The 26,105-nt window shown below is 57.1% G+C and overlaps 1 protein-coding gene across 4 annotated transcripts in view; it reads left to right on the top strand.

Moving 5' to 3' along the window:
- TXNRD2 (thioredoxin reductase 2) overlaps nt 1-24,135 on the top strand; it is a 47,052-nt gene extending 22,917 nt beyond the window's left edge. For all 4 annotated transcript variants that reach the window (XM_045192790.2, XM_024557287.3, XM_045192789.3 and 1 more), the window contains exons 9-18: nt 1,469-1,488; nt 2,292-2,383; nt 3,748-3,922; nt 14,650-14,786; nt 17,847-17,942; nt 18,360-18,452; nt 20,006-20,077; nt 20,222-20,319; nt 22,637-22,845; nt 23,847-24,135. In XM_045192790.2, coding sequence (XP_045048725.2) covers nt 1,469-1,488; nt 2,292-2,383; nt 3,748-3,922; nt 14,650-14,786; nt 17,847-17,942; nt 18,360-18,452; nt 20,006-20,077; nt 20,222-20,319; nt 22,637-22,760 — 907 coding nt within the window. In that variant the 3' untranslated portion in view covers nt 22,761-22,845; nt 23,847-24,135. The remainder of the gene's footprint in view (nt 1-1,468; nt 1,489-2,291; nt 2,384-3,747; nt 3,923-14,649; nt 14,787-17,846; nt 17,943-18,359; nt 18,453-20,005; nt 20,078-20,221; nt 20,320-22,636; nt 22,846-23,846) is intronic.
- Nucleotides 24,136-26,105: the final 1,970 nt, after the last annotated feature.

Here is a 26,105-nt window from a genome sequence, read left to right as displayed (position 1 = left end):
AACACTGCCCAGAACACATGGAAAATTGACTCAGGCTCCAAGGTGCGGGTGGCAACTTCCGGCGTGGGCCGATGCCCTCGTTTTGGGGTGTTTCCAGCCCTCAGAACCTCACTCATCCCCTTCTCCCCAGGTCCAACAAGCTAGTCCCCTGACTTGTGATGCTGCTGGCACTGCTGTCCTCCCTTGGCTGGCCAGGGCCTGCATTGGTCACTGTGACTTGTTATCACAGTGACTTCGTATCGTAATTTCGTATCTCAAAGGTTTATACCTTTACCATATGCATTAAGTCCAAAAGAAGTTAAGTTAGGTTTTGTCACTTTTGGAAATATACCTATGCACAGATATATGTATGTGATACCACACGGGTGCATGGGTCCCCCGCGGCTTCCTCCTGTGCTGAGCTTGCTGCACTGAGCCCACAGCTGTGTCTCCACGGCTGCGCCTCCAGCTCCTGAGAAGAAGCCATGCGCCAGTTGCTTCTCACAGGGCACCTGCGGGAGCGTTCCACGGGATACGCCACTTCTTGAAATGGAATTATATCATTAGTACCTGCCCGGATTAGAGCTGACATCGGGCTTATCCATCCTTACATCACCTCCTCTTGTTCAAAGGCTGAAGGAGTGATCTGACAAGCCCACCCACATGTCGCCTACCAGGCTGGGAGTTTTCATTCTGCGTCAGGTTCCGTGCATGTGTGCATGTGTGTGCATGCGTGCAAGTGTGTGTGTGTGCACACGGAGCATGGAGCTGAATTACAGGAGAGGATTCACACTGCTGTGGCAGATATTTTACATGGTTCTGTCAGATCCCAGTGTCCTTTGTCTGTCCCTCTGCCCAGGTCCCTTCTTCCTTGCTCTGAGGAGCTGTATCTCCAGGCCCTGGGCCTGTGTGTGCTGGGGCTGGATACGCAGGTGTCGGCCTTCCAGCCTGGCCCTCCATGGTCCAAGACTGTTCTGCCTGTAGATGATGCTTTCCCATAGCCCCCCCGCTAGTGTCTGGTCCCCTCCTCATTCTGCAAAGCATCTCTTTGTTTGCACCCTGGCTTCAGGAGGTCCAGAGAGACCCCAGGGCAGAACTTACTGCAGCTTCCTCTGACCGGGCTTTTCTCAACATCTCCACGTAACCTGCGTCAGTCCCACTTCCGGGGCCTTTCGTGGGACATGTGCTGATTTGTCATCGACCACTCATGTCCTTCACCACCAGGCAATTTTCTGATTCAATGACCCTGTTTGTCATGTTGTACTTCACAGCTGCAGGCTCTGGGAAGTGGGTTTTGTGCCTTGGGACAAGCTATTTGAGCAGTCAGCCTCGGCTGACTCATCAGCTGACCAAGGGCCTTGCACACTTGAAGGCTGAAGGGCCCTGTCCCCGCGGCAGAGCCCACACTTGGAGCAGCTGCTTGTGTGTGACGGTGGGCCCGTGTGAGACTCACTTCTGTGCTTTCTCTCCATATCCATTCCTCTAACAGGTTGGTGGTTGGAGCCAGCTGTATCCTTTGGTAGCGTGCAGGTGACAATGGGCCGCGCCTACAGTCCTGAGAGTGGAGGCTCAGTGCCCAGAGCCCCCTGCCCCCCAGTGCTCTCCCTTCGTCAGAGAGTACGCCCTGCTGCCTGGAAGTAGGCACTTACAGGACCACTTGGGGTGGATGGCCTGTACTCAGGGGACAATTTTAAGCTGACCTTTGCAGCAAGGGCTTCCTGGAAACTGTTTCTGAGCCACACACTGAAGCGTCGGGGCCGGCAGGGCCAGCTGGCCACAGCCGTGGGGCAGGCGATCCTCCCTGGAGAGCAGCCCCACTCACTCAGGCCCTTTGCTTTAGAGGAGCAGTAGAACCAGGGGAGGTCAGGAGAGGAGCCACCAGAGGCTCTGGGGTCAGGAGGGGGGACATCAGGGGAAGATGAAAGCACTGGGGCTGCTGGCCGAGGACATAGGCCAGAAGCGGCTGCCTTGTGTCTTTCACGGAGGGGGTGTTTCCTTTCTGTCACCACTCGGGCCCCACAGAGGGGGCCTGATCCTGGAGGCTGAGGTTAAACTCCAGGGGGTCTGGACAGGCGCCCCGTGGAGGCAGAAGCCACCTGGCCCATGGGTGCTAGAGGGAGCCCCTACCTCATCCTGGACTGCGTGTGAGAGGTAGGGGCAGGGGGAGCCCTGCGGCTGGTGTTGGGAACCTCCTTCGGGCTGGCTGGGGACTGGTGGGGAGTGGGCTGCTCGCCTAGGGCCCTGGGGATCTTGCCACTTGATTCCCAAGGTCATGACCAGCTAGTTAGCATTCCTTAGCCTGTCCCTTGCAGACGTGGCCCTGGAGTGTGCCGGCTGCCTCACCGGGCTCGGGCTGGACACCACTGTGATGATCCGCAGCATCCCCCTGCGGGGCTTTGACCAGGTAATGCCCAGGGCCAGCTCCCACCCTGCGGCTCTGCTGTCCCCCAACTGCCCCAGCCCAGGTAGGGGCAGGGGTGGGCTGGGTGTGTCTCAGTCTTTAGAAACTGGCCCTGGAGTTGAACGAGAAGGTTGTTCATACAATATAAAACACCTGCCAGAGTGTGGAAGCAAGGGTTGTCACGTGGAGTGCGCGGCAGCTCTGGGCAGGCTGGGCCAGCCTCTGAGACATTGGTCATTTTGTCAGTAAGTGGCAGGTGTATGTCTGTAGAAGTGCTATCCCCCGCCTCCTTTCTAAGCCCCTCCAAGGTCCGACAGTGGAGGGGGGTGCCAGGCAAGGGTAGCACCAGGCAAGGGAGCAGGTGGCAGCCTGGCGAGGCCCTGGCTGGCCACCTTGGAGGATGGCAGCTCTGGGCCACAGTACTAGCCACCTGCCATAGGCCGAGAGATGCCACCCATGAGCCAGGGTGAGCGCTGAGTTCCCCGGCGTGGGGGCTGAGCGCTCGGTGCACCAGCACGGCCTGCGAGGCCCACCAGCTCCACGTGCACCGTACGGGGGCAGTGCCAGCCCCATGCTCAGGGAGCCCGCTGTGGGCCGCCCCGACAGCTGGTGGCAAGAGCGCAGAGTGCCACCTCACCAGGGCCGCACGGTGCAGGTTACCCTCGCACACGGCTGGGACGCAGACACCCATGCTGATGGCAGATGCTCCCGTGTGAGCAGCGTGCTGAGTTTTTTGTAACTAAAAACTCTCCAAGGAAGGGTCACCTGTTAAAATCCAAGTCTGGTGTTGTTGTTAAGATGTCATACCCTCTGTGCCCCCCAAGAGAAGATAGATTACCACCCAGCACACATCCCTGCTGGCCTTCGGTCCACCCCCGGCTCCTGGGCCTGCCCCGCCCTGCTTGGGTGGTGCAGAGACTTGCCCCTTCGTGCTGGGCCCACCACGTGCCATTTGCCCTTCATCTGTCACTTCACTGGGTGCAGAGTCCCCAAGTGCCTGCCACGGGGACACAGTGGAGACAGTTAATGAGCATCTAAAGAAGAGCCCAAAGGTCGAGTGCATCCTAACTGAAGGGCTCGGGGTCCTTAGATTTGATGCTGGTGGTGGGGGGAGGGGTGCCAGACGTCCTCCTGGCTCTTAGCTCCACAGAGAACACCCAGGGGACCCAGAGGTGGGATGGGGTCTGCGAGGGGCCCTGTGGAAGAAGGGGCAGGGGCATGGAACCCTCTCCTTTGAACATACCCCGCTTGCCCCCACCTCAGGGGCTTTTCAGGAAGGCAGGGGCCAGGTCCTCTCCCCCCAGCCATCAGCAGCAGCATGTTCACTGCCACCTGGTCCTCACAGCATGTGTTCCTGTGCTTCGCAGCAAATGTCATCCTTGGTCACAGACCACATGGCTTCTCACGGAACCCAGTTTCTGAGGGGCTGCACCCCCTTGAGAGTGAGGAGGCTCCAGGACAACCAGCTTCAGGTCACCTGGAAGGACCTCGCCTCTGGCCGGGAGGACATGGATACCTTCAACACTGTCCTGTGGGCCGTAGGTAAGTGTGTGTGAGCTATACATGCACATGTATAAGTGCACACACAAGCCATACATGGAGAACAGTGGCCCCAGGGTCTCTGCCTTTCCTGCTGGCTCTTAGATGGGCTGGCCACTGCAGAGCACACCTCGTGGGCCGTCATAAAGACTCGTGGGATTGCTTCCGATACCTCCCAGTGGGTTGCTTTGAGCTCTGCAGGTCATCACATGCTAGGAGGGGTCATTTTACTGGCCTTTCCAGAAATCACACTGCAGGTTTCCAAAGACAGCATCCAATGATAGGGCAGAGGCCTCAGGCCTTTTCCAGCCAGGCATGGGCTGTGTTCTCATCCTCCAGTTTTCTGAGGGGCCTGGGGGCGAAGCCTGGGCTGGTGTGGCTGTGCAGAACTAGCCCATCCCCCACCTTGCAGGACACACTCCCTCCCAGGCTGGGCCCTCCCTGCACCCCTCGCCCAGCCTGCTTGAGGAGAAGGGTGGAGAGTGAGGGTATGGGGCGAGGGAGAAGAGCCTTGCTCAGGGCCTGGACCTGGCTGCTCAGAGGGAGGGGAACAGGCCCTGAGGAGAGGCCTGGCACTGAATGGGAGTTGTGTCGTCGGGAGCCAGACCTCTGCTGGGTGCTTCTGCTGTGGCTTCTGGGCTTAGAGTTTTGTTTTCCTGATCACCTCTCTGCTGGCAGGTTAGCAGCTGGAGCAATCAACGTCTTGCTCGTTCCTGAGATTTGCAGTTTGAGGGCTTCTCTCTGCCCTGAGCCCGGTCAGTTGTGTTGCTGTGAGGCTGGGCTCAGAGCCCACATGGCAACAGAACTGTGGTCAGTCTCTGTGTCAGTGTCAGCGGAGCCCCTGGTTACCGAGCGCCCAGAGGGGCTGCCCTGTCGGGGTTTGTTAAGACCCGGTGGCTGGGTTCCAGTGCCACCTGAGTTTCAAGTGGGGCTCCGGGGTGGAGCAGGGCTGCATCGTGGAGCAGGGCTGCGTCGAAGAGCAAGGTGTTTCTGACAAGCCTGTTCTCCCTGAGTTGCTCGGAATGATTGGAAATCCAAACGTGAACTGAACTCCAGCGGAGTCAGAGCTCTTCAGTTTTGTGTGATCGACAGGAGCAGATTGAGGAACAAGGAAACAGGTTGGAAATGTCCCAGAGTGAATTTAGTGCCTCTTCATCAAAATGTAATTGATTACCAAAGGAAATGTTCTTTTCCAAAAAAATTATTTTTTAGAGAGTAGGGAAGGGAGGGAGAAGGAGAGGGGGAGAAACATCAATCTGAGAACGAAACATCGATTGATTGCCCCCCAAACACCCTCAACTGGGGACCTGGCCCACAACCCGGGCATGTGCCCTGACCAAGAATAGAAGTGACCCTTCGGTTTGCAGGCCGGCACGCAAACCACTGAGCCACACCAGCCAGGGCCTAAAGGAAATATTCTTGATCAAATCGTAAAAGTAGATTTTAAGTAGGTTTATTCCAATGAACACATGAAAGATTATATAACTATTCAGAACCAGAAACATAAGTTGACGTTTAATATCTTAAACTCCATTCTAAACTGGGAGGTGGTGGCATGTTTCTCCCCTCTCATCCGCACCCCAGCACTACCGCTTCATCTTCCAATGTCTCTCCGTTCCCCCACATCCCTGGCCTTGGCCTTTGCACCGAGGTGCGAGCCTGCTCCCAGAGCTACCTGCGGAGGCCATGCTGAGGGCAGCGGCTCAGAGTGCGAGGGGCTGTGCACTCGGAAAGCCCAAGGCCCCCGGCTCCCAGACAGGGCCTGGTGGATGACAAGAAGCAAGGTCCCCCAACACACAGGACTGCCCTCCCCCACCAGGAGTCCATTTTATTTTTTGTAATTTCGAAAAGAGCATCCCCAGACAGTCTGCCTGGCGTGATTGATGCTGGGGGTGTAAGCTTTTCACAGCCCTTGGCCTTTGACCTTGCTTCCCCAGGCGGCGCTGTGGTGGCGGCGGTTTCTGGCACGCCTTCTGGGGCTGCACGGGCATGTGCTGACTTTGCTGCTCGCTCCTGGGCCAGGTTTTGTAAACATCAGGAGCCACTTCCCAGTTTAACAACTGGGAATGTTTTCTGCCGGTTTACCCTGTAAGCCTTTATAACCAGGCTCTATTTCTACTTGCAATAAAGGATGATCCAATCCAGGAGGTTAAAATAAAGCGCCCCAGGGGGCCACATGGCTGGCTCAGCAGAGCTCTTGGACCGGACATCCCACCCAAGCAAGTGAGCTGGGTTTTGACATCAGTTAAAAACAGAAAAGGGGAGGATGCCCCTCGTGCCCCGTGGACACACGCTGAAGGCTGCAAGGAGCTCCCATGGGGCAGTCCGGCTGCCCATGCGCCTGATGCCTGGGCCACAGCCTGTGACGACACTGGACGTGGGGATGGCGAAGTCAGCCCTGCAGTCTGGAAGCCAAGGAGGACTCGGAGCCTCTTCCTCAAGGCAGCCTTGATCTCCACGTGGTGGATTAAACACATTAGCAGTTAAAGCAGTTAATTGCTATGCAGGGGGCCCTCTCATTGTTTGTCTCTGAATCACCCACCCACACCAGGTGTCTCAGATAATAGACTGGGAACTCGCAGCGAGGAGGATTTCCTGTCTGCAGATGTGCCGATTACAGTGCTGAGTGAAGACAGTCAGCCTGTGCTGCCGGCTCGAATTCACCCTGCACAGTTAACCAGTTGTGGCCTGAATCCCTGGCTGCAGGGGCAGCGGGAGCAGGCCAGGCGTCCGGAGTGGACACCTCCAAGCATAAAAGCTTCCAGGCTGGTGGTCAGCTTTAATTTAGCTTGGACTTTGTTTTAAAGCACGGACGAAAGGTGTTTGTGTCGCAGCCTGGAAAATCACGAGCTGAAACCCTCCTGCCCCTCAGCAGCTCCAGCCTCTCAGGAAGGTTCTCTGTTCCTCACTGGAGGGAAGGATGAAGACTCTGGCGTATCCATCCCTGGGCCATGGGAGTCCTGGCCACTGTCGGAAGAGCCTGGATGGCTGTGTTCCCAGCGTGCGTAGTGCCGGGAGGGCTCTCCCTGACCTGCCTCGAGAGCCCCCATAGTCTGCTGGGTGAGACCTTGGGGAATCAGCCCCAGAAGCCATTTCCTTCTCCCAGCTGTGTCTCAGCAGAAGAGCTGTTGTCGCTCACTGTGTGTACCACCCATGGTTAGGTGGCTTCTGAGCTTCTAAAGAGTTATACCAAAGGAGCCAGCAGGCCAGGGCTCCCGGGCGCTGGAGGCCTAGCATCCCAGCTTCCATCCACCACTACACTGCAGCCCCCACCACTAGCTACTCCGAGTGCAGCCCACCCACCCAGCATGTGTGCTTGGACCCCGGCGGGGGAGCAGGTGGTGCCCAGGGAGCCCCTGGTAAGGGCCCACCATGCCCAAGGAGGCAAACACACCTGCCCAGGATGGATTGCAGCCTGGGGCTCTCCTTCTGCCCCAGGGCCTTTGCGCCCTGGTGTGTGTGCTACCTTCTCTCAGCTGTGGTCATCTGATGGCTCCCGCACACCACAGAAACGGCTCACAAAAGTACCTGAGGAGTTTCCCCCACTGGGGGCAGGAGGCAAAGCAGAACTGAGCCCCCAAGGCTGGAGATTTATGGGTGGGAGTGCTCCGATCCAATGAGAAGGAAGAGGCAGTCCAGGGCCCTGGCTCCTCCTGAAGGCCAGGCCCGCTGGGGAGGAGCTGGTGGCTGACTGGATGCAACCTGGTGGGGGGAAACCCTTGCCCAAAGCCAGCAGGCCTGTTCTCTGGGACCACATCTTGCTGTGGCTGTAGGAGAGCATGTGTGTGGCTCTCTTATCCCAGTGGGGACCCTGCAGGGGCCTGGCTGTGACAGGTCACATACAGAAGACTGCTTTGTGACAGATACCTCAATTCACCCCTTCTCTCAAGGTAGAGGGGCTGGCCTTGAAGAATGCAGTGCCTTGCTTCTGACATGCTAATGCCTTTTTATGTTAGAGCAAATGTGAAGTTTGTAATTACTGACATCAGGGAGACCCGAATCAGCTTGTGTATGTGGTTCGTTTTGGAGGAAAAGAAGACAGTTACAGAGCTCATGCCTATGGGCACCTTTCACAGGCCCAGGAAAGGGGCCACAGCCTTCCCTACCGCACTGTGTGGCCACTGCCCCTGAAGCAGCGCCGTTGGCTCCGTAGCCTTTATTTCCCTCCGCCCCAGCTTGCAGTGGCACTAACCCTTAGCAGGAGCCAGGAGGGGCAGTGGGAAAACAGCACCCTGTGCTCCCAGGCTGGCCTCACACCCTCTGCTTGGGATGAGCACACAGCCAGTGTCGGAGGGCTGTGCCAGGCCAGCTCCTCCTTGTGTCCTCGTCACCTTGCCCCACAGCCATCAGACCCAACTGGCCTGCCTCAGGGCTCGTGGAGTCAGGCGGGGTCTTTTCACCAAGTCACATGCAGGATTTATGGCTGGAACTTAGTGGAAACCAATTAGGAAAAAAGGAAAAACAAACCCTAAGTGAAAGCTCCTCTGGAGGTAAATGGGCACTGTGCGTGCATACTCGTGGGCACCATCTGAATTCTGCAAGTGCCACTTGCAGCAGGCAACCAGCAGGAAAATTGTATCTGTAATTGTTAAAACTGTAATTACTACCTGCCATGGAGCCTGTTGCTTCCTGGGGGGGCGGTACCATGGACTAGGCTGTAGCCAGGCCTGAGCCAGAGGTTTCATTGAGTCCAGGGGCTGACTGAGGGCCAAGGATGGCTTATTTTACATATGTCAGCTTGCACACAGGTTTAGACAGGAAAGACCCATGTACTCCCCAAGGATTAAGCTTGCCCCACTTGGCCAAGGAGCCTGTGAGGTAGGAGACTCCCTCCTGATAGCCTGGGGGGTACTGGTGGGTGCTGGTGGTCACAGCAAGCAGCCGGCCTTAGGTCACACTAAGGTCCTGGGGCTCACCTATTCATTCAGCAAACGCTGAGCCCTGCCTAAGGCATTGAGACCAGCAGGATAGCTGCTATCCTCTGTCCCTGGGGGGCTTACAACTGTGGGTGGGGTCTGGGACCCATTGAGAAGGGGCCTACTGAGAAAATTAAAGAAGCCCTTTGCTATTGTTATTATTTCCCCTTAAGTCTCAAGGATGACAACATATTTATAATACATTTTTGAAAAGTAGGTCTCCAAATATCCAACCAGAATTTTCAAAGGTGTGAGTTCCCTTTTATGCCTGGTCCATGGTGCTTTGCAGGCCTGGCATGGTGGGACTGGCCAGCCCTGGGGTGCCTCATGCCCCTCAGGAGGATCACCCAGGGGAGCCCCCATGAGCTGCTGCTGGGCCCTCACCATCCTGTCTAGCCTCCCAGGCTCCCGACCTCCCGGCACTGAGCTTCCAGCTGCTTCCCTTAAATCCTTGCTGCTTCTGTCTGATCACAGGCCCTCATTCGCCCTGTCGTCCTCCTGCTGGCACTTAAATCTTCCCTCGTTACACGGATTGCCCTTCACTCATCAGAACATGTGCTCCAGGCAGGCGTGAAATTGGAGGGAATGCCCTTCTTCCCATAATGGATGAGGGAGGCACGTGAAACTGCATGTGCCCGGTTGTCCACGTCCCTGTGTCCAGCAGAGCAGGTCGTCATCGACCACCAGCTGCCTTCAGTGGGGTTTCCGGCCTCCAGCCTTCCCCAGCTGGATGGGCGAGTGTGGCGGCCAGTGATAGCGGCAGCTGGTGGGGCCATCAGAGGAGGGCTGGCCTGGTCCAGTTGTGCCAAGAACACTTGGGCTGAACACTGATTCTGCCACCCCTTCGGGCCCTGGGGTGCCCTGGGTGGTGGGTGCTGGGAAGGAGGGACTGTTTCACCTCAGAGACACCAGGGGTCACATGATCCTCCAGAGAGACTCTGGCCAACAGACAAGGCCAGGCCTGTGAGGGAGGCAGCTCCAAGGGCAGAGAGGTGTGTGGGCCCATTCACACATTTATGCAGGTGGTTGTAGCCTCTGCAGAGGAAGTGAGAACATCCGTTTGTACCTGGAATTTTAACGTTTTCGCTGTTTGCTATAACAATGGCACAGTGTCATGTGTATCCCATAAGAAGCTCTTAGAAGTTAAGAAAGTCATGAAAATGTCTATAAGTGAATGAGAAAAGACAGGAACTGACAATTCACAAGGAAATAGAGTTCATCGATGCATGGCCCAAAAATAATTTTAGTAGTAAAGACCAGCACTGAGAGAGAGCTGAGTGCTGCCGTCCCCCCACCCTGCCACACCCTTTGGGAAGGAGCAGAGCTTAAGAAGAAGCCATGGGGACTCGGTCTCCTGCCCTGCCCTGCACTGCCCCACCTGCTGGGTGGCCCTCTTCTGCGGACCTGCCCCAAGGAACTAAACTGACATGTGGACAAACCGCCATCTCCATCCAGGTGGTGTCCAGGGGACAGAGACTTGGGAGCCTCTGGAAGTGGGCACTTGGTGGACCCAAGCTGGGTGCTGAGAGCCCAGGCTGAAGGGGGAGAGATTCCATGGGGCTTGGAGTGGGTGGCCTGCTGTACTGGGGTGGGGAAAGTGCCATGTGTGACATGCAGGGTGATGGAGATGGGGAGACAGTGGGGGCTTCCCTCTTCCCCAGATCACCTGAGGAGCAATACCTTTATTTTTGCGTAGGATAAAAGGAAAAGGGCCAAGGAGATGACTTGGTGCACTTGCCTGCATCTTGCTTCATGCCATTTATGTACGGACTGGGCCTGGGCTGGGTGTTGTTCATGTGGCAGAGCTGCCCTGCTTGCGTGGCCAGCCACAGGGTTCCACCGTGGCGCCCATTCTCCCCCTCCTCTGGGGCTCAGGGCCTGGGCTGGGTGGGGGCCCACACCATCTGGCTGCGCCCCGGCCCCCATGGGGAGGTGTGGCACTGCTCTGAGCGAGAGGGAACAGAACTCTGGAGAGTCATGGGGCCAGTCCCTCCCTCCTCTGTGATCGCTGCCCATGGTGGGGGTGCAGGGCTATGGCCCTGTGAGGCTTGTCGTAGCTCTGGGATGTGGCCCCATGGTGTGGGGCGCCTCTGGGTGGAGCTGGGGCCCCTGCCCACCGCAGGCCCCACCCCGCGCACACCCTGCTGACGTAGTTTCAAACCCTGGAGGACCATGGGTGTCCTTCTCAGTACTGCCTTTGCCTGCCTGGTGCGGCCTTTCTCTCTCTCCACTGTTCATTCCAGAAGCATCTATTGAGTGCTTACTGCATTCAGGTATCTTCTTTGCTATGCTGTTTAACCCTTCCGCCCTTCTGCCCTAGCCAGCCAGCCATTTATTCCTTCTATCAGTGGCCCGATTCACACATTCTCTTGAGCGTCCCAAGTTTATGTACAGAGTATGTCCTTAAAACTTCGGGCTTCAGGATGGACTGCAGAGGCGGCCACCCACTGCCCTCATTTGTCGTCTCCTGTTCCTACTGTTACACTCATCTGTGTAGTGGTCCCCTCTTGCATGTGGTTTCGCCTTTCGCTGTTTCAGTTACCCGCAGTGAACTGTGGTCTGAAAATATTAAATGGAAAATTCCAGCAAGAAACACTGCCTACGTTTTAAATAGCATGCTGCTCCGAGTAGAGGGATAAAACCCGGCACCAGGACGTGAATTGTCCCTTTGTCCAGCGTCTCCGCATGGTGACTGCACCCCATCTACGTGTCACTGAGGAGCTGTGTCAGTGATCAGACCGATGGCCGAGGCATCGCAGTGCTTGTGCTCACGTGACCCTTATTTTGCTTAGCAGTGGCCCCAAAGCACGAGCAGTGATGCTGGCAGTTAGAACACGTGAAAGAAGCCACGGAGCGCGCCCTTTCAGAGAAAAGGCATGTTGCGTATGACAGGGATGATCAGCCGGCGTGCCGTGGAGCACTGGGGTGCCACAGTTTTTAAAACAAGCAATACCTGACTGTTTAGTCGGGGCACTGACCTCTTTTCCCTCAGATTGTCAAATTAAAAAATGACAACAGTTAACATAATAGCCGTCTGCTGTGAATGAATCAAAATTAAACCTATTTTTTCTTTGTCAGATCGACTAAAAATATATTTTTTGGTATGCTGCAGAATACTAGTAATTAGCTTATGTGTGCCGTGAGGTAAAAAAGGTTTGAAATCACTGATATGAAAAAAAAAATAAGCACCTATAGGATTCAGTGTTATCCATGGTTTCAAGCATCCACTGGGGGTCTTGGAACGTTATCATCTCTGTGGAAAACGGGGGACTACTGTATTTTCTTCAGGACCTCGACATAGTTTGGCTGGCATCTGCTGTGGTTACTGTGAGGCGCATGAGGAAATGCTCTTGGCCTCCTGTGACTGGCCAGGCAGGAGCGCAGGAGTGTGGTCGGCATCGGAGCAAGTTGGGCCCAGGCCGCCAGCTTGCCCTGGTCGTCGGGCACTCCAGCACCAGTGCCAAGCGGTCAGCAGGAAGCCGTGGTCCTGGTGAGCTGCTGTGTGCTCTGCTCCCCAAAATCAGGGGCCTGGGGCAGAACCAGAGGGCTGAGCTATGAGCCCTCTGCCTGCAGGGACCCTCGGCCCACCCAGCAGACCCCTCCTGTCCTGCCCACACAGCCCAGCCCCTTCCCAAATGCACGAGGGCTCCTGGGTGCCCACTGGGTCCAGGAGGCCAATCCCCCGTATCCGGGGGTCAGCCTAGGCCCCCAGGCCATCTTGCCCAGGGCAGGGCACGCTAGGGTGTGTCCCACTCTGCATTCTCACGGGTCTCCAATCAGATGATGCTAGTGCCGTCAGAAGGCAGGGATCTCGGAGCCTCTTGTCGCCTGTGTCTGGTCTGAGTGGCGGTGGGTGCCAGCCTGCCTGGCACCCGATTCCTGCAGCCAAGCAGAGTGAAGAGGCTGGAGCCGACTCCCCGCGAACTTGAGAAGCATGGCTTAGCCGAGTCTCTGTTTTGACTTCCCACTCCGAGAGAGCAGCTGGAGACGCGGTTTCCCTTTCACACGGCTTGGTCTTCCAGATGTTCAGATTGGCACCACCCACCACCCGTGTCTGAGCCGCTGCAAGTTGTGGGAACTGTGCCTTAGAAACCATTAATTTTTGCTGTTAGGGGATCGCTCTGAGCCTCTCGAGGCCATGAGGGGCTGCCCGCCACCCTCCTAGGATCTGCAGGAAGAGCTGCCTCTGCCACCTCCTGGCTCAGTGAGGCCACATCAACTGAATTAGGGAGAAAGGGACCTCTGCTGGCTGCTCAGCTGTGATGACGCCCAAGGCTGTATGTAGCCTATGGGGAACTTGGCGGGGAGGCAGCTGTGCCCACACCCCTAGGGGCCACCGTGCTCTGCCCTCTGGGCCTTTATACCCAAAAGCAGGATTAACCGAGTTGACTGCACCAACGGTGGGTGTGGTGTGCTCTGCCCCTCGGCCCGGATCTCCTCTCAGCTCTGGGGGTCTCCAAACTGGGGCTGTCTGCTGGGCAGGTGCCACGACACACAGGAGGAAGAGCTGAGGGCCTGCAACATGGAGCTGCCACAGGAACTGGCCTCTAGCCCCACAGAGACCCCAAGCAGGGTGTGAGTTTGTGCATTCTCGCTGATTGTTCTGCCTTGGCTCCCCACCATGTGGCCCTGGGGGCACAAGGCCACAGCCTATCCACGCAAACAGTCTGCTGGCAGGACAGAAGCATAAACCCACCATGAAGTGCTGTCCTGCCCCCCAGCTGAGCCTGAGGAGGGGCATGAGGAGCGCTGGGGTCACAGAGAGAGTGGAAGGGAGGGCACCCGACCCCAGAAAGGGCCACAAGGGGACTCAAGAGGCTGTCAGCTTACCTGAGGCCCACAGGCAGCCTCCACAGAGACTGAGATGCCCTCAGAGGAAAAAGCACACACAGGAGCTTCCGTGAGGGGCCTGGGTTGTGTAGGCCCCGTGCCTTCCCCTTGGAGCACGTCTGTAATAGCTGCGTGGCCCTGCCACATCGTGTCTGTGGCTGCTCTGCTGTGTCCCGGGGCATCCGGGCCTGGAGTGGGCTGTCCTCCTGTCCTGGCCCCTTCTCTGGGGAGGGTTCGTGATCAGTCTTGACGCACATCACTCTCGGGCCATCGCTGCTTCTAGACTTTTCTGTGGTGAGAACCAGGAACTTTATAGTTAAAAAAAAAGAAACCATGAATTTCTTATTCAAATTTAACATTACGAGGTTTTGAACAACACACAAGAACTGTTTGCAGCTTTATTTTTTGTTTGGACATAGCCCTCTGAGGATATTCAGTGAAAATATGGGTTCCTGCAGCTCTTGGAACAAATCGTCTTTTTATCGCTGTTACCAACTTCATACACAAGCAGGCCCCTTTTTTCCAGGTTGTTTACAGCTCATAGGAATTTTTTCCATTTTTGATTTAATTTTATTTTTTTAATATATAAACTATTTGTATATATAAACCATATATATATTTTAATATATAAACTATATATGTGGTTAAGAAAAAATTCTATCACAGGATGTACTTGGAGAAGTCCTATTCTTGTCTCCCTCCCCTCCCCCCGTTTCCTCCCTTTCCGAAGCTCCCTGTTTATATTAGTCCTGCCTCATCCTTTCATTGATTCTCTGTGCAAATGTAGGGGTGTGTGTGAGTGCTTGTGCTGCGTGTGTGTGTTCGAGGCCCGTGGAGGCCAGGAGTCCCTTGACAATGTTTGTGTTTGATGTTTAACCAATTCTAAAGTGGGCATTCTGAGAAGTGTTTCCTGTAAACCAAGGGATCTTGGTCAAAACTGCTAAAGAAAACCGCAGTAAATAAACCACTCTTTATTTCCTCCAGGTCGAGTTCCAGAAACCGGAAGTCTGAATTTGGAGAAGGCTGGAGTAAACATTAACCCTGCAAGTAAGAAGGTCCTGGTCGATGCCCGGGAAGCCACCTCCGTCCCTCACATCTATGCCATCGGAGACGTAGCGGAGGTATGGCTGGTGGCTGGTGCCTGCCCCAGCCCCCGCCCTGGCCAGACCTGGGGATGCACAGGGCTGACAGAGGCTCTGGGCCAAGCCCTAGGGGCTGTTAGACTCAAGTTCTGGATAGAACTGGACGTCAGCCTCTGCTCTCTTGCATGCTCTTCCTTTCTGTGGAGGGTGGGTGGGGAAGGCTTAAAGATGGCTGAGAGACCGCTGAAAGCCCTTTAGCAGATTCCTGTTGTGAACCATCACTGCGTCAGCTCTGAGGGAACGGCATCTGGTCACACACTCTGGTGCCAGCCTCACCTCCCTACAGGCGGGCACAGGTTCAGGGCCCCAGAAATGTTGCTGCTGGACACGGCCTTGGGGCTATGCTGGCCCCAGAGCACTGGGTCTGACTTCCTTGCCTCAGTTTATGCTCTGATCTCTGGGCGGGTCAATACTCTCCATGGCTGTCAGACAGGGACTGGGGCCTCACGGCGTATGGACCCAGCCCCACTCCCAGGCCTGGTGCTCCCTCCCCTGGAAAGTAGGGCGCTTACCACCTATAAGTCCCTGGTGGAAGCCCTGCCCCCCAACCTCACAGGGTCCTAGCAAGACCTGCAGCTAGTCACTTGTGGGGCCTCTGCTCCCCCAAAGCCTCAGGAGCAGTCAGCCTGTCCTGCGTATTATACAGCATGTCCTGAGGAAGGTGGCTCAGGAGAGGCCCTGGTCAAAGGGGACTGAGAGGGGCACCAGGCCCCCCAGACCCCTACAGGCCTCTTGCCCTTGAGACCTGCTAGCTCCGTTGACATGTATGTTAGTTTCCTGGGGCTGCCACCACAAATCGCCACAAATTGGGTGGCTCAGGACAGTAGGAATTTATTTCCTCTAATTCTAGAGACTAGAAGTCTGAGATCCCCCCGCCCCCCAACTCCTGAGCCTCCAGGAGAACGATCCTTCCTTGCCTCTTCTAGTTGTAGCTTCCGGTGGCCCCAGACGTTCCAGGCTTGGAGCTGCAGCTCTGCCAGCTCTGTTCCTTCTTCACTGGGCCCTCCAGGTGGCTGTGTGTTCTTGTTTGTCTCTTATTAGGACCCTCCCGTTGGATTTAGGGCCCACCCTAATCCAGCATGACCTTGTCTTTGTCCCTACCTTAGTCATATCTTCAAAGACCCTTATTTCCAAATAAGGTCACGTGCTGAGGTTCCAGGCAGAGGCAAATCGGGGGGATGCTATTAAACCCACCATGATGTGTTGATTTACATTCATTCATCAGATACTGACTGAGGGCCCACTGTTCTGGCACCAGGCACTTTTCTGAGTTCTGGGGCCACTGCAGGAACAGATGAAAGCCCCAACCCTCATAGTGCTGACATTCTGGTAGAGGTCACAGATGACAAATAAGTAAGTGAACTATTTCAGATTCAGAAGATGCTTAGTGACCAAGGCTCAGCAGAGACCTAAAGGAGCGGCAGTGAGAGAGGCCTCTGGGCTGGGGAAGAGCTAGAGAAGGCACGAGGTTGCTCAGCAATGATGCTCATGGCCACATGCACCCAGGAATCCACTTGGGGAAATGCCTGGGGGTAGGGAGTAGTTAAGGTGAGCAGATCCCTGGGTGGAGCATCCTGGAGCTGGGAGGGCACAGGGGGCCATTGTCACTGATGCTGTGGGACCATCCTTCCCTCAGTGTCACCTGCCAGCCTCTGCTGTGATCATGATTTTTAGGGGGGGTTCAGGAGAGCTCTGACACATGGGGACAGTCTAGGGCAGGGCCTGGGCGTAGGCTGGGACTTCCCTTTGTTCCTGAAGGGACAGTCTTCCCATCTGTCATGGATCTTCAGTGACAGCTCAACTGGAACATGTGGTCAGAGCCCTGGCCAGCTCTCCTGCCAGGTCGTCTTTGACCATCTAGTCGGCCTGTTGCTGTGGACAGAAGTGAGTGGCTTTACATGCCCCCAAGTGTCCCATGGACCTGGCCCCCATTGCCGGGCAACGCAGTTATCAGTGTGACCTCTGATGGCCTGGACGTGGCATTCTCTACTAGTGGCCTTCTGTATTCATTCTGTGAGCTGTGCCCTAAGATAGCATCGAGGTCTTGGGAGAGAGCCCAGTTCAAATAAGACATGTTCTCTGGGCATCCCAGGTGCTGAGCGACTTGGAGTCCCATTAGCTGCAGAGCTCGTGCCAGCGCGGCAGAAACCAACATTTCAGACCATGTTGCCAGGAACGTATGGTACACACAAAGGCGTAATTTATTCAAACATTAAATCCACTTTCCTGAAGAGGTCACTCTGAACAGCCACAAAAGTTAACACCCCACTGGTCCAGGTGGAGGAGGCAATAGGCATTGTTTAGTGCAACACTGTGCCATGTGCCTGGAGGTTTCTGCACCTCGCCAGGCGTGGTGGAATGCACAGCCTGCTCTCCTGAGTTATCTCTGTGGATCTCCATTCATTTCTGGAATGTCAAACAACATCTGCATTTCCTGCTGCCAGGGAGGTGATTGGCAGCCTGTCCCAGGCTTATGTGTGCAGGAACGCTGGGGGCTGTGCCCCCACCACGCCCCCAGCAGGACACACACTGGGACAGAGGGGCCCCCAGCAGAGCGGCATTTTGATGTGGGATTTGTAATGGGCTGTGATGAGCGTGTGTCAGGAGCCCACAGAAGGCTTCGAGGGCCCATTTTAGCCCGAAGCCCAGTTAATGTGAATGCTTGAATGGCAGCAGCATCTCTTTTGAGCTTTGTTGCAGGGCTAGCTCTCCAAGGTCACCAGCATGAAGAAGGGGGTCAGGTAGAAGCCACAAGGGAGCGTGGGCACTGTGTGGGCTCGTCGGAATCTCACTTCTCTGCAGGGCAGGGTGTAGCCACCACAGGCGTCTCCCAGAGCGGGAGAGAGGGAGGGAAGAGAGAACAGCAGACTCGCTGAGAACCCTGGGTGCTGCTGCCTCAGCGCAGAGACCTAGCAGCGAACGGCGTTTGGGGGTTTCTGAAAGGGAGATGCCTCACTAGGAAGGTGATGGGGGGCTGCACAGACTCTCTTAGAGGACGGGCTGAACTAATTAACCCCCTACTCTTCCTTCCTCTGTCAGGGGCGGCCCGAGCTGACACCCACAGCTGTCATGGCAGGAAGGCTCCTGGCCCAGAGGCTCTGCGGCCAGTCCTCAGACCTGATGGACTACAACAATGTGAGTGCTCACTGACCTGCACAAGGCTAGGTTCAGCCTGGAGGGGCTGCGGCTCGTCCTGGGGTGAGGGGGCATGTGTGTGTGCCTGTGTGCGTGTACACACGCACATCTGTGTATATGCCAGTATGTGTGGGGTTGCATGAGCGTGCACTTCCCTGTGTGTGTTCATGTGGGCGTGTGGTGTGTGCAGGCATGCAGGTGCCTGCACTTTTGTGCATTTCTACGTGTGTGCATGCATATGGGTGTATATGCACACAGCTGCATGTGCACGTGTGTGGGTATGTACATCAGTATGTGTGTGCATGCCTGCGTGTGAGGTTTAGCTTTGTGGGCGGGGCCCAGGAAGAAGTGAGTGAGTCTACTCACTGCCAGCCAGCACATCTGGGGACTTGGCCTGACTCAGAACCTGCCTTCCAGGTCCCCACGACTGTCTTCACCCCACTGGAATATGGCTGTGTGGGGCTATCGGAGGAGGAGGCCGTGGCTCGTCACGGAGAGGAGCATGTGGAGGTAAGTCAGGGCCTGAGGAGAAGGGGCTGTCAGGACATGACCCCTGTGGCGCTCCAGGCCCCAGACACCCCTCGCAACAGAGCCCCCGCAGGCGAGCAGCAGTGCTGGCTCCCTGCTTCCCAGGGCCCGCAGCGGGCAGGGCAGGAGCCAGTGGGACCTGTGGACCCAGAGCGACGGCTGTGATGTTGCGATAGGGTGGGAAGGGACTTGTGAGGCGGAAGTGTGGCAGGGCGGTCCCAGAAACTAGGGAGCAACTACTGGCCTCACAGGGGCGCTTCTCTCCCCAGGCCTGGAAAGGCTTCTCCTGCACTCCGACCTCTGCTCCTTTGCCCCCACCCTCCTGCCCCAGTCTTGCCTCGCCCCCGGTTCCTTGAATTCCTGGGACTCCGACTCCCCTGTGGTTCCTGCAGTCTGCGACCCCTCATCCCACCAGCCCCATGCCAGCTTCTGCCTCTGTGCCTGTTCCCAGATCCTTCCAGGCCCCACAGGCCCCATGACAGCCCAGGGCAGGGGTTTCATCAGGCAGGACAAGGCTGCTTCAGGGGTCTGCTCTGGCAGGCCTGCTGTGGCCTGGGGATGGCCACAGAGCATGCCCCAGGCAGCCCAGCCGGATGTGGGGAGGCTTTGGATTCTGGAAGCCTTCATGTGGCTTCCTCTTGCTGTTGCAGCAGCCTGCAGGCAGACCAGTGAGAAACCAGACCCCATGTGGCCACCACCGCAGGGCTTGGTACCCTTTGGGAATGAGGCACTGGATGCCAGGGCCTGCCCCTTGCCCCAGCGCCCCAGTCCCCTCCATCAACGGGCCAGGCCTGACAGGCCGGCCTTTCCCTCAGCACTTTATTTGCTATTTTTGTTTGATTCATCACAAGTACACTGGGACAGATGTTCATGGCATTTTATAATGTTGTTTTATGTTTCACAATGTTGAATGGCCAAATACCCTTTGTTTGTTTTTTTTCCAATTCTGTCTTAGTTAGAACAATATTCTCTGAAGCTCCATTAATTAATAATGGCTGTGCAACACATGTGAGGGCCCCACTCATTTTTTACTCAGCCGCAGCCCTGAACACACTGTCGATCCCTTCTCGGGTGCTGAAAGCCTTTGTCCGACAGCTCCAGTGTGGGCCGGGGGCCACCCTGCGCCTACCCCCTCCTCCCTGCTCAAGTGAGGGCCCACCAAGCACCAGGGGGCCCGAGGGAGGCCAGATGGCCACCGCTAACCCACTCCTGTCCCCCACTGCCCCAGTCACCCTGTTCACTCTGCAGCGTCCACCCAATCTGCACTCCTGGGGGAGGCCCATGCCTTGTGCAGAGCCTCAGGCTCAGGGATCAGTCACAGCGGGTGGTGCTGACCTGGAGCCTGCTCTGCCGCTGTGGTTCATGGGGGTCTCGGCCTGCGTGGGACAGGTTCTGTCCTGTGGCGTGGCTCTGGCCACAGACCGCCTGTGCACGGGTCTCTGCTGTGTTCACACAGCCTGTCAGAGCTGGAAAATGTCTAGGGGGGTTGATTGGCTGCAGCTGCTGATTCCAGGGATTGGTACCTTATCACCCAGGTTTATCACGCCTACTATAAACCACTGGAGTTCACGGTGGCTGAACGGGATGCGTCCCAGTGTTACATAAAGGTGAGTGTCCTCATGGGCCTGAGTCGGGGCATGCCAGGAGGTGAGGGGGAAGGAAAGAGTGGGCCCTGGAGTTGGGGGGGAGCCCCAAATGTAGCCCTGGGGTCCCACCTCCAGCCAGGTGACAGCTGACCATGTGGCTTTCAGATGGTGTGCCTGCGGGAGCCCCCGCAGCTGGTGCTGGGCCTGCACTTCCTTGGCCCCAACGCAGGTGAAGTTACTCAAGGATTTGCTCTGGGGATCAAGTAAGTCCCAAAGAATGTCGGCCGTTACACGAGGCCCAGGCTGGTGTCCCTCGGAATATTGGGAGCACTACACTAGAACATCCTCTGCGTTGACATTGCTTTCGTGTAGTGTTGTCTGTGTTTTCGGCAGAGCATCTCCTTAGACGGGTCAGGTTCAGCCAGACAAGAGGCACTTTCTTCTCCAGCCAAACCCTGTTAAGCAAGCCACACTGACTGTCTATGGCCAGGCCACCTGGGGGGCACTGGGAGAGCCTCACGTCCCTGGTGACCCTTGGGGAGTCAGTCTTTGGATCCTTTCTACTCAGAATGAGCAGAGTTGGGGTACTTGTTCTTGGGGCCCAGTGCCCAGGTGGCCACGAGCAAGGTCCCAGCCTCAGGTGGACTGTGGGAGCTGCACCCCTGCTGCACGGGTGTTCGTCTACAGGAGCCCCGGCCATTACCTGTGTCTTGGGCACAGGCTGTTCACTGTGGGGCCCAGGGCTGCCTGGGGCCTTTGCTGACAGATGCTCTGGGTGTGAGTGGGTCGTCCAGGGCAGTGAGGAGTTTGGGCAGCTGGGTGTGGGGCTGTCGGAGGCCGGAGAGTGGGATGAAGCAGAGGAGAAAGGCTGAACTCATAGGGAAGATGTGTGTACCTCCTGGATCCCCACATGTGCTTGGGGTGTGTGAAGGGGGAGGTCCGAGGACAGGGCTGGGGTTCAAGAAGCAGGGTTGATACCCAGAAAAGCTGACAATAGAGGGGCTACAAAGGCCGGGGGTCTAGTCCAGACATCCCAGGGGCACCCCTGCCTCCCATAAGGGCGGCACAGGCCCTCAGATAGGGGCACCCCATCACAGGACAGCAAGCCTGGGGCCCCACCACTGCCCCCTAGCCCTTCTCACACACATCAAGGTGATCACTGGGTTGTGGGGTCAGGTTCTCCCCGGAGGGGAAGGGGCGCTGAGCCTTGGAGGAGAGGAGAGTAGGCAGGGCTGGATCCAGAGCTGGACTCACATCCTTGGAACATGCGTCTGTGGTCCTTAATCATGGGATTCAGGTTACAGCCCATTCAGTCCAGAGTGACCACTGGAAGGAAGCCTATGGGCCTGGTACAAGGCTCTGCTGAATCTTGCCAGAGCCCGTTGAGTGGAGGGCTATCCACCCTGGGCACAAGGAGGACAGCTAAGGGTGACCCCTGGAACCTGGCCCACTGGGCCGCATGTGTGTGCTGGCAGGCCGGGCTGCCCACGGCACCAGCCCAGAGGATCTCCGGGGCCGGTGGGACACCAAGCCATGTCCATCCGTACGTTGGCACGCTGCTACTCTTGCCAGGACTGACGCTCAGCTTCTGGAACAATGTCTGGAGAGACTCTTTCAAATTCGGCAGCTTTTTAAAATAATGCAACTGCAAAGGGCTGATTTCTGTAACATACACAGAACTCTTAGAAATCAACAGTAATAATTATAGGACCAATCCAATAGAAAGATAGAGAACACGAATGGGCAATTCAGCAGAAATGAAGATAAAAATAAGTAGAAAGCTGCTGTGTCTCGATCAGAATTTTAAAATGTAATGGAAACACCAAGAAACCCTTTTGGCTAGGGAAGGCGATAGTTTTCCAGCGTCTGCACAGCAGAGCCGCTGAAGGTCTGAGCAAGTCAGCGGAGCCATGAGAGTGATGTGTCCGGCCCAGTCGGGAGGAAGGACTGGCCCATCCGTCATAGGGCCCTCTGTCCACATTTGAAATGAACACACTAGTCGCTCACGCTGGGACCCTTCCCACCAGACAGGTCTTCCAGCACACGTGTGCCGACGTAAGGGCAGTGCCCTGTGGGTGTCCGTACACAGTGTGCCAAGGAGAGACCAGTGCACGGGGGATGGTTGTTGCTGAGCGTGCAGGAGGCACCTGTGTAACAAGAACTGGGTGCCAAGCAGAAGAGCGGGCTGGGAGGGGGAGCTAGGCTGGTGCAGGCTGCGGTAATGAAAAGTGGGCTCAGGCAGAGGGAGGAAGTGGGCCCCACAGAAGGACCAGCTAGAGCCCCAGCCCAAGTAGAGCTGCGTCTGGTGGACTGGGAGCAGCAGGAGACCAGGCTGGAGCAAGTGGGGGACGGGTCAGGTGTGATGCAGGCTTGAGATGGGGCTGCTTGGCCACTGCAGGCACTGGGCATTTTCTTGGAGAGAGATGGGGTGGGTTGAACAGGTGTTTCTGGCTGCTGGCTGGAGGACAGAGGGTGGGAGCCAGGGCTGGGCAACGGTGGGAAGACCGAGACTCCCAAGGCCAGGGTAACATGAACATGTCTCCCTGCACTGCCTGACTCCCCGCCTTCCCCTGCATGTAGGTGTGGGGCCTCCTATGCACAGGTGATGCGGACAGTGGGCATCCATCCCACTTGTGCCGAGGAGGTAGCCAAACTGCGCATCACTAAGCGCTCGGGCCTGGACCCCACCGTGACTGGCTGCTGAGGGTAAGCCACCATCCCTGCCAGGCCCAGGGCACACCGCACACCAGCATCCCCCACCGCCAGGCCCTTCGGAGGTTCGGATCCAGGTACATGGGTGGGGTGGGCTTTATGTAAGGATAGAGCAGTAATGGGAGGGAGGAGGGTTCCACCGTGAACCGCTCTTCAGTGGTGTGGCAGGCTGTACCTGCTGTGCCACCTCAGACAGGTGAGCCCTGGGCACCTGTCTTGTTTTTTTCCCGAAGCAAAGAAACAAGGCTAGGATGGGAGGCCACAGAGGCCCCCCTTCCCTGGCCTGGCTGCCGCTGCTCCCACATGCTCCCTCACGCCCATCACAGGTAGCCTGTCCCAGGTGGGACACTGGGTGTGGACAGTGTCCCCCAGGCTGAGCTCAGTGGGCCACTGGGCGGGAGGAAAGGACCTCTCTCCCCCGCCTTACTCCACGCAGAGCAGTGCCGGCATGTTTCTCTCCCGCCCAGAAGGTGGAGATACTGCCTTGTGCACAGCTACTCCACACAGCTGGTTCTGTTTGAGCTTCGATAAGCCAGGCTAGGCCAGCGGCTGCCGGAAGCCTCTGGCTACGTTGTTGATCCCAACCCTCTTCTGAGGAGGAAGACATTAGCAAGACCCTCCCTGACCCCTGCCAAGGGGACGCCTGTGGTCAGGGCCTTTCATCTCCCAGCCTGAGCATCCTCCAGCCCCAGCATGAGGGGCCGCGTCATGGCTGAGCATCCCATGCTCAGTGGGCTCAGGGCCTCTCCTGCGGCGCTCTGGGCACCCGCTCCATCGCGGTCCCCCAACCAGGGCTGCCTTTGGTGCAGACTAACAAAGGGCATCCTGAGGAAACTCTTATCTGAGCGTCACACCTAAAAGAGCTATTTTGTTAAGAGCCTGCCATAAATTTTTATCATTGCAAAATATTTTTCACAGCACAATGCTCCCTGTGACTCATCATCCTGGGGGGGGGAGCATTCTTCACGCTGGTTTCCCTTCTACCCCGAGAGGCTCCATGTGTGCGGCCACGAGAGACATGGCCAGGCATATGTGGGGGTGGTGTGGCCACCTCATGCTGACTCCCCATCTTTGGCAGGACATTGGAGACCCTCACCCCTGTTTGGATAGCCCCAGCCTGGAGAGCCCCTGAGGTGGCTGGCGTGGGGCGGTGTGTCTGGATGGACTGCCCTTGTGCCCTGCAGGGATGGCTCCCAGGGGGTGTCAGCCCCCTCACCTGCACCATCCACCCCCTCCTGCCTGGGCCGGCCCTGTCCGGCCCCCGACGCCAGATGATGACGACCTGCGCAGAAACCCACCCTGTGGGCTGCCCACGTCAGAACCCCCTGGTGTTTCTGGACTGTAAATAAAGAGGGTGTTTTCCCGAAGCGCGTGCTGCCTGTAGTATCCTCTACCGGCCCCAGGATGGCCCGCGTAGGGGTGAGGCCTGGCCGCCCACCCCATCGAACCCCCCACCACCTCCCTTTATCATTTGGGAGCTGCTTCCACGTCATTCTGCCATGGGAACTGGGGTAGCATCACTGCGTTCCCAGCGGCAGTGCCTCAGAAGACCCTGACGCTTCCTTCCCAGCGCAGCCCTCAGGGAATCCCTCCCGGGATCCTTTGTGTACCTTGCAGGTGCTCTGAGCTCCCACTAGGTGCTCAGGAGGGACAGGGAGCCTCTCGCTTTGCTTCAGAGCATCCTGCCAGTGGTGTGACGGAGCAACAGTAGGGGGCAGGGGTTTTGGAAGCTTTCTGTCCCCTGAATGTCAGGCACCTCATTACGTTTTCATGGTGGCCTCCAAGTCAGCGTGTCTGCTGTGCTCAGGCTAATCCTGCACATTGAGGCTTGATGGGCCCAGGGAGCCTCCGTCTGCACCGGCTGCACCTGTCAGTCACTGCAGAGAGATAGCGCTGACAGCGATGGGCAGGGCCTGGCATTGTGCTGAGGCTTTAGTGGCGGTTAATCTTGTGTCTTTCTTAAGAAAACATCACTTAGTCTGCCGGCCCGGGAGCCCTGGATGGGACCCTGCTTGTCAGCAAACAAAGGAATGTCTTTGCACCTTAATGGGCCTACGGGAGCCTCAGACTCTCTGTGTGAAGCGCGTGCAGGAGCTCTCAGACGCCCAATTAAGATGCCAAGTGCTGGGCTGGGCCTGGCCCTCTCGACAAGTGCAGTGCGAGATCAGCCGTGTCCCATTTAACGCACGGCTGGCGGCGCGCCCTGTCCTGGATCCTGCTCGGAGGGCCGGAGGGCCGCCTCTCCACTGGGAGGAGGTGTGCCCCTGTCTTGGAGGCAAAGGCGAGGTCTGCAGAGGTCAGCTGACACTTGGGCTGCCGGGGTGGCAAGAGGGGCCCCTTGTAGGCAGGGGCTTGCTGATACAGCCCCTGCCTTGGGGCAAAAGAGGAACCTGAAATGGCCTTGTTGCTTTTTGTGATGATGGAAATGATGCTGCCCTGGTGGGAGCCCTCAGCACACACTGGGCATGGCACAGTGGTGAGGGTCAGTTGTGCCCATCACTGGCAGCCAGAGTGCCGTCCACATGTGCCTCCCCCCGCGACCCTTGGCGGTTTCCTTTGCACATGCCTTCCCCCGGCACAGAACTTGCTCCAGCACTCGTGCTGGGTCTGGCCTGTGCTGTCACCTAGGAGAGAACAAAGCACCCATGGTGCTGGGAACCCCCAGCCACCCTGTCCGGCCCTGCGGGTGTTCAGGACAGCTCTTGGGGGATGCTACCTGTGTGGCCTTGAAGCTCTACAGCACCCATCCCAGAGCCCCCAGGCCTGCTGGCTCCCCTGCATGGGGGCTCACAGCCTTCCAGTAAATGGTGGGCAGGGGCCTAGCCCCGTTCACGAGCAGGGGGTATTCCAGGGGGAGGCCTGCCACAAAAGGCCTGGCCTTGGTGACTGCCATCACCTGGGCCACCTTCCTACCACATGCCGTGTCAGTACGCAATTGCCAGCTATGGGGCCCAGTAACCTGGACATCCCACATTGTACCCGCCGCTCTGTGGGGCCAGGGGACCAGATTCTAGGGCCTCTGGCTGTGCAGGGTGTTCCGATAGCTGCTTCACTCAGAACAGGGACCACTGTGCACGTGGGTCTCCAGTCTAAATGCGAGCGTGGGTGGCAGGACAGCACGGAGCTTCAGCGTTGTTTCTCCTGCTTGCCGCCTGGCTCCAGGCTCACTGCATCGCCTGAGGCCCCTCTCTAGGCCCACCCATACCCTGTGCCCTCCTCCCAGGGTCTGAGGGAGGAGCCAGAGCATCACAGGCCAGGTGCTCTCCACCTGGCCTGAGGGCCGCCTTCCCGCCGCCCTTGCCTGTTTTTATGGCGCAATGAAAATATGATTTTAATT

Source organism: Desmodus rotundus, chromosome 7 (genome assembly GCF_022682495.2).
Source record: "Desmodus rotundus isolate HL8 chromosome 7, HLdesRot8A.1, whole genome shotgun sequence".
NCBI lineage: Eukaryota > Metazoa > Chordata > Mammalia > Chiroptera > Phyllostomidae > Desmodus > Desmodus rotundus.
Note: the sequence above shows the minus strand (reverse complement) of the source record. Positions and strands in the feature narration are given on the sequence as shown.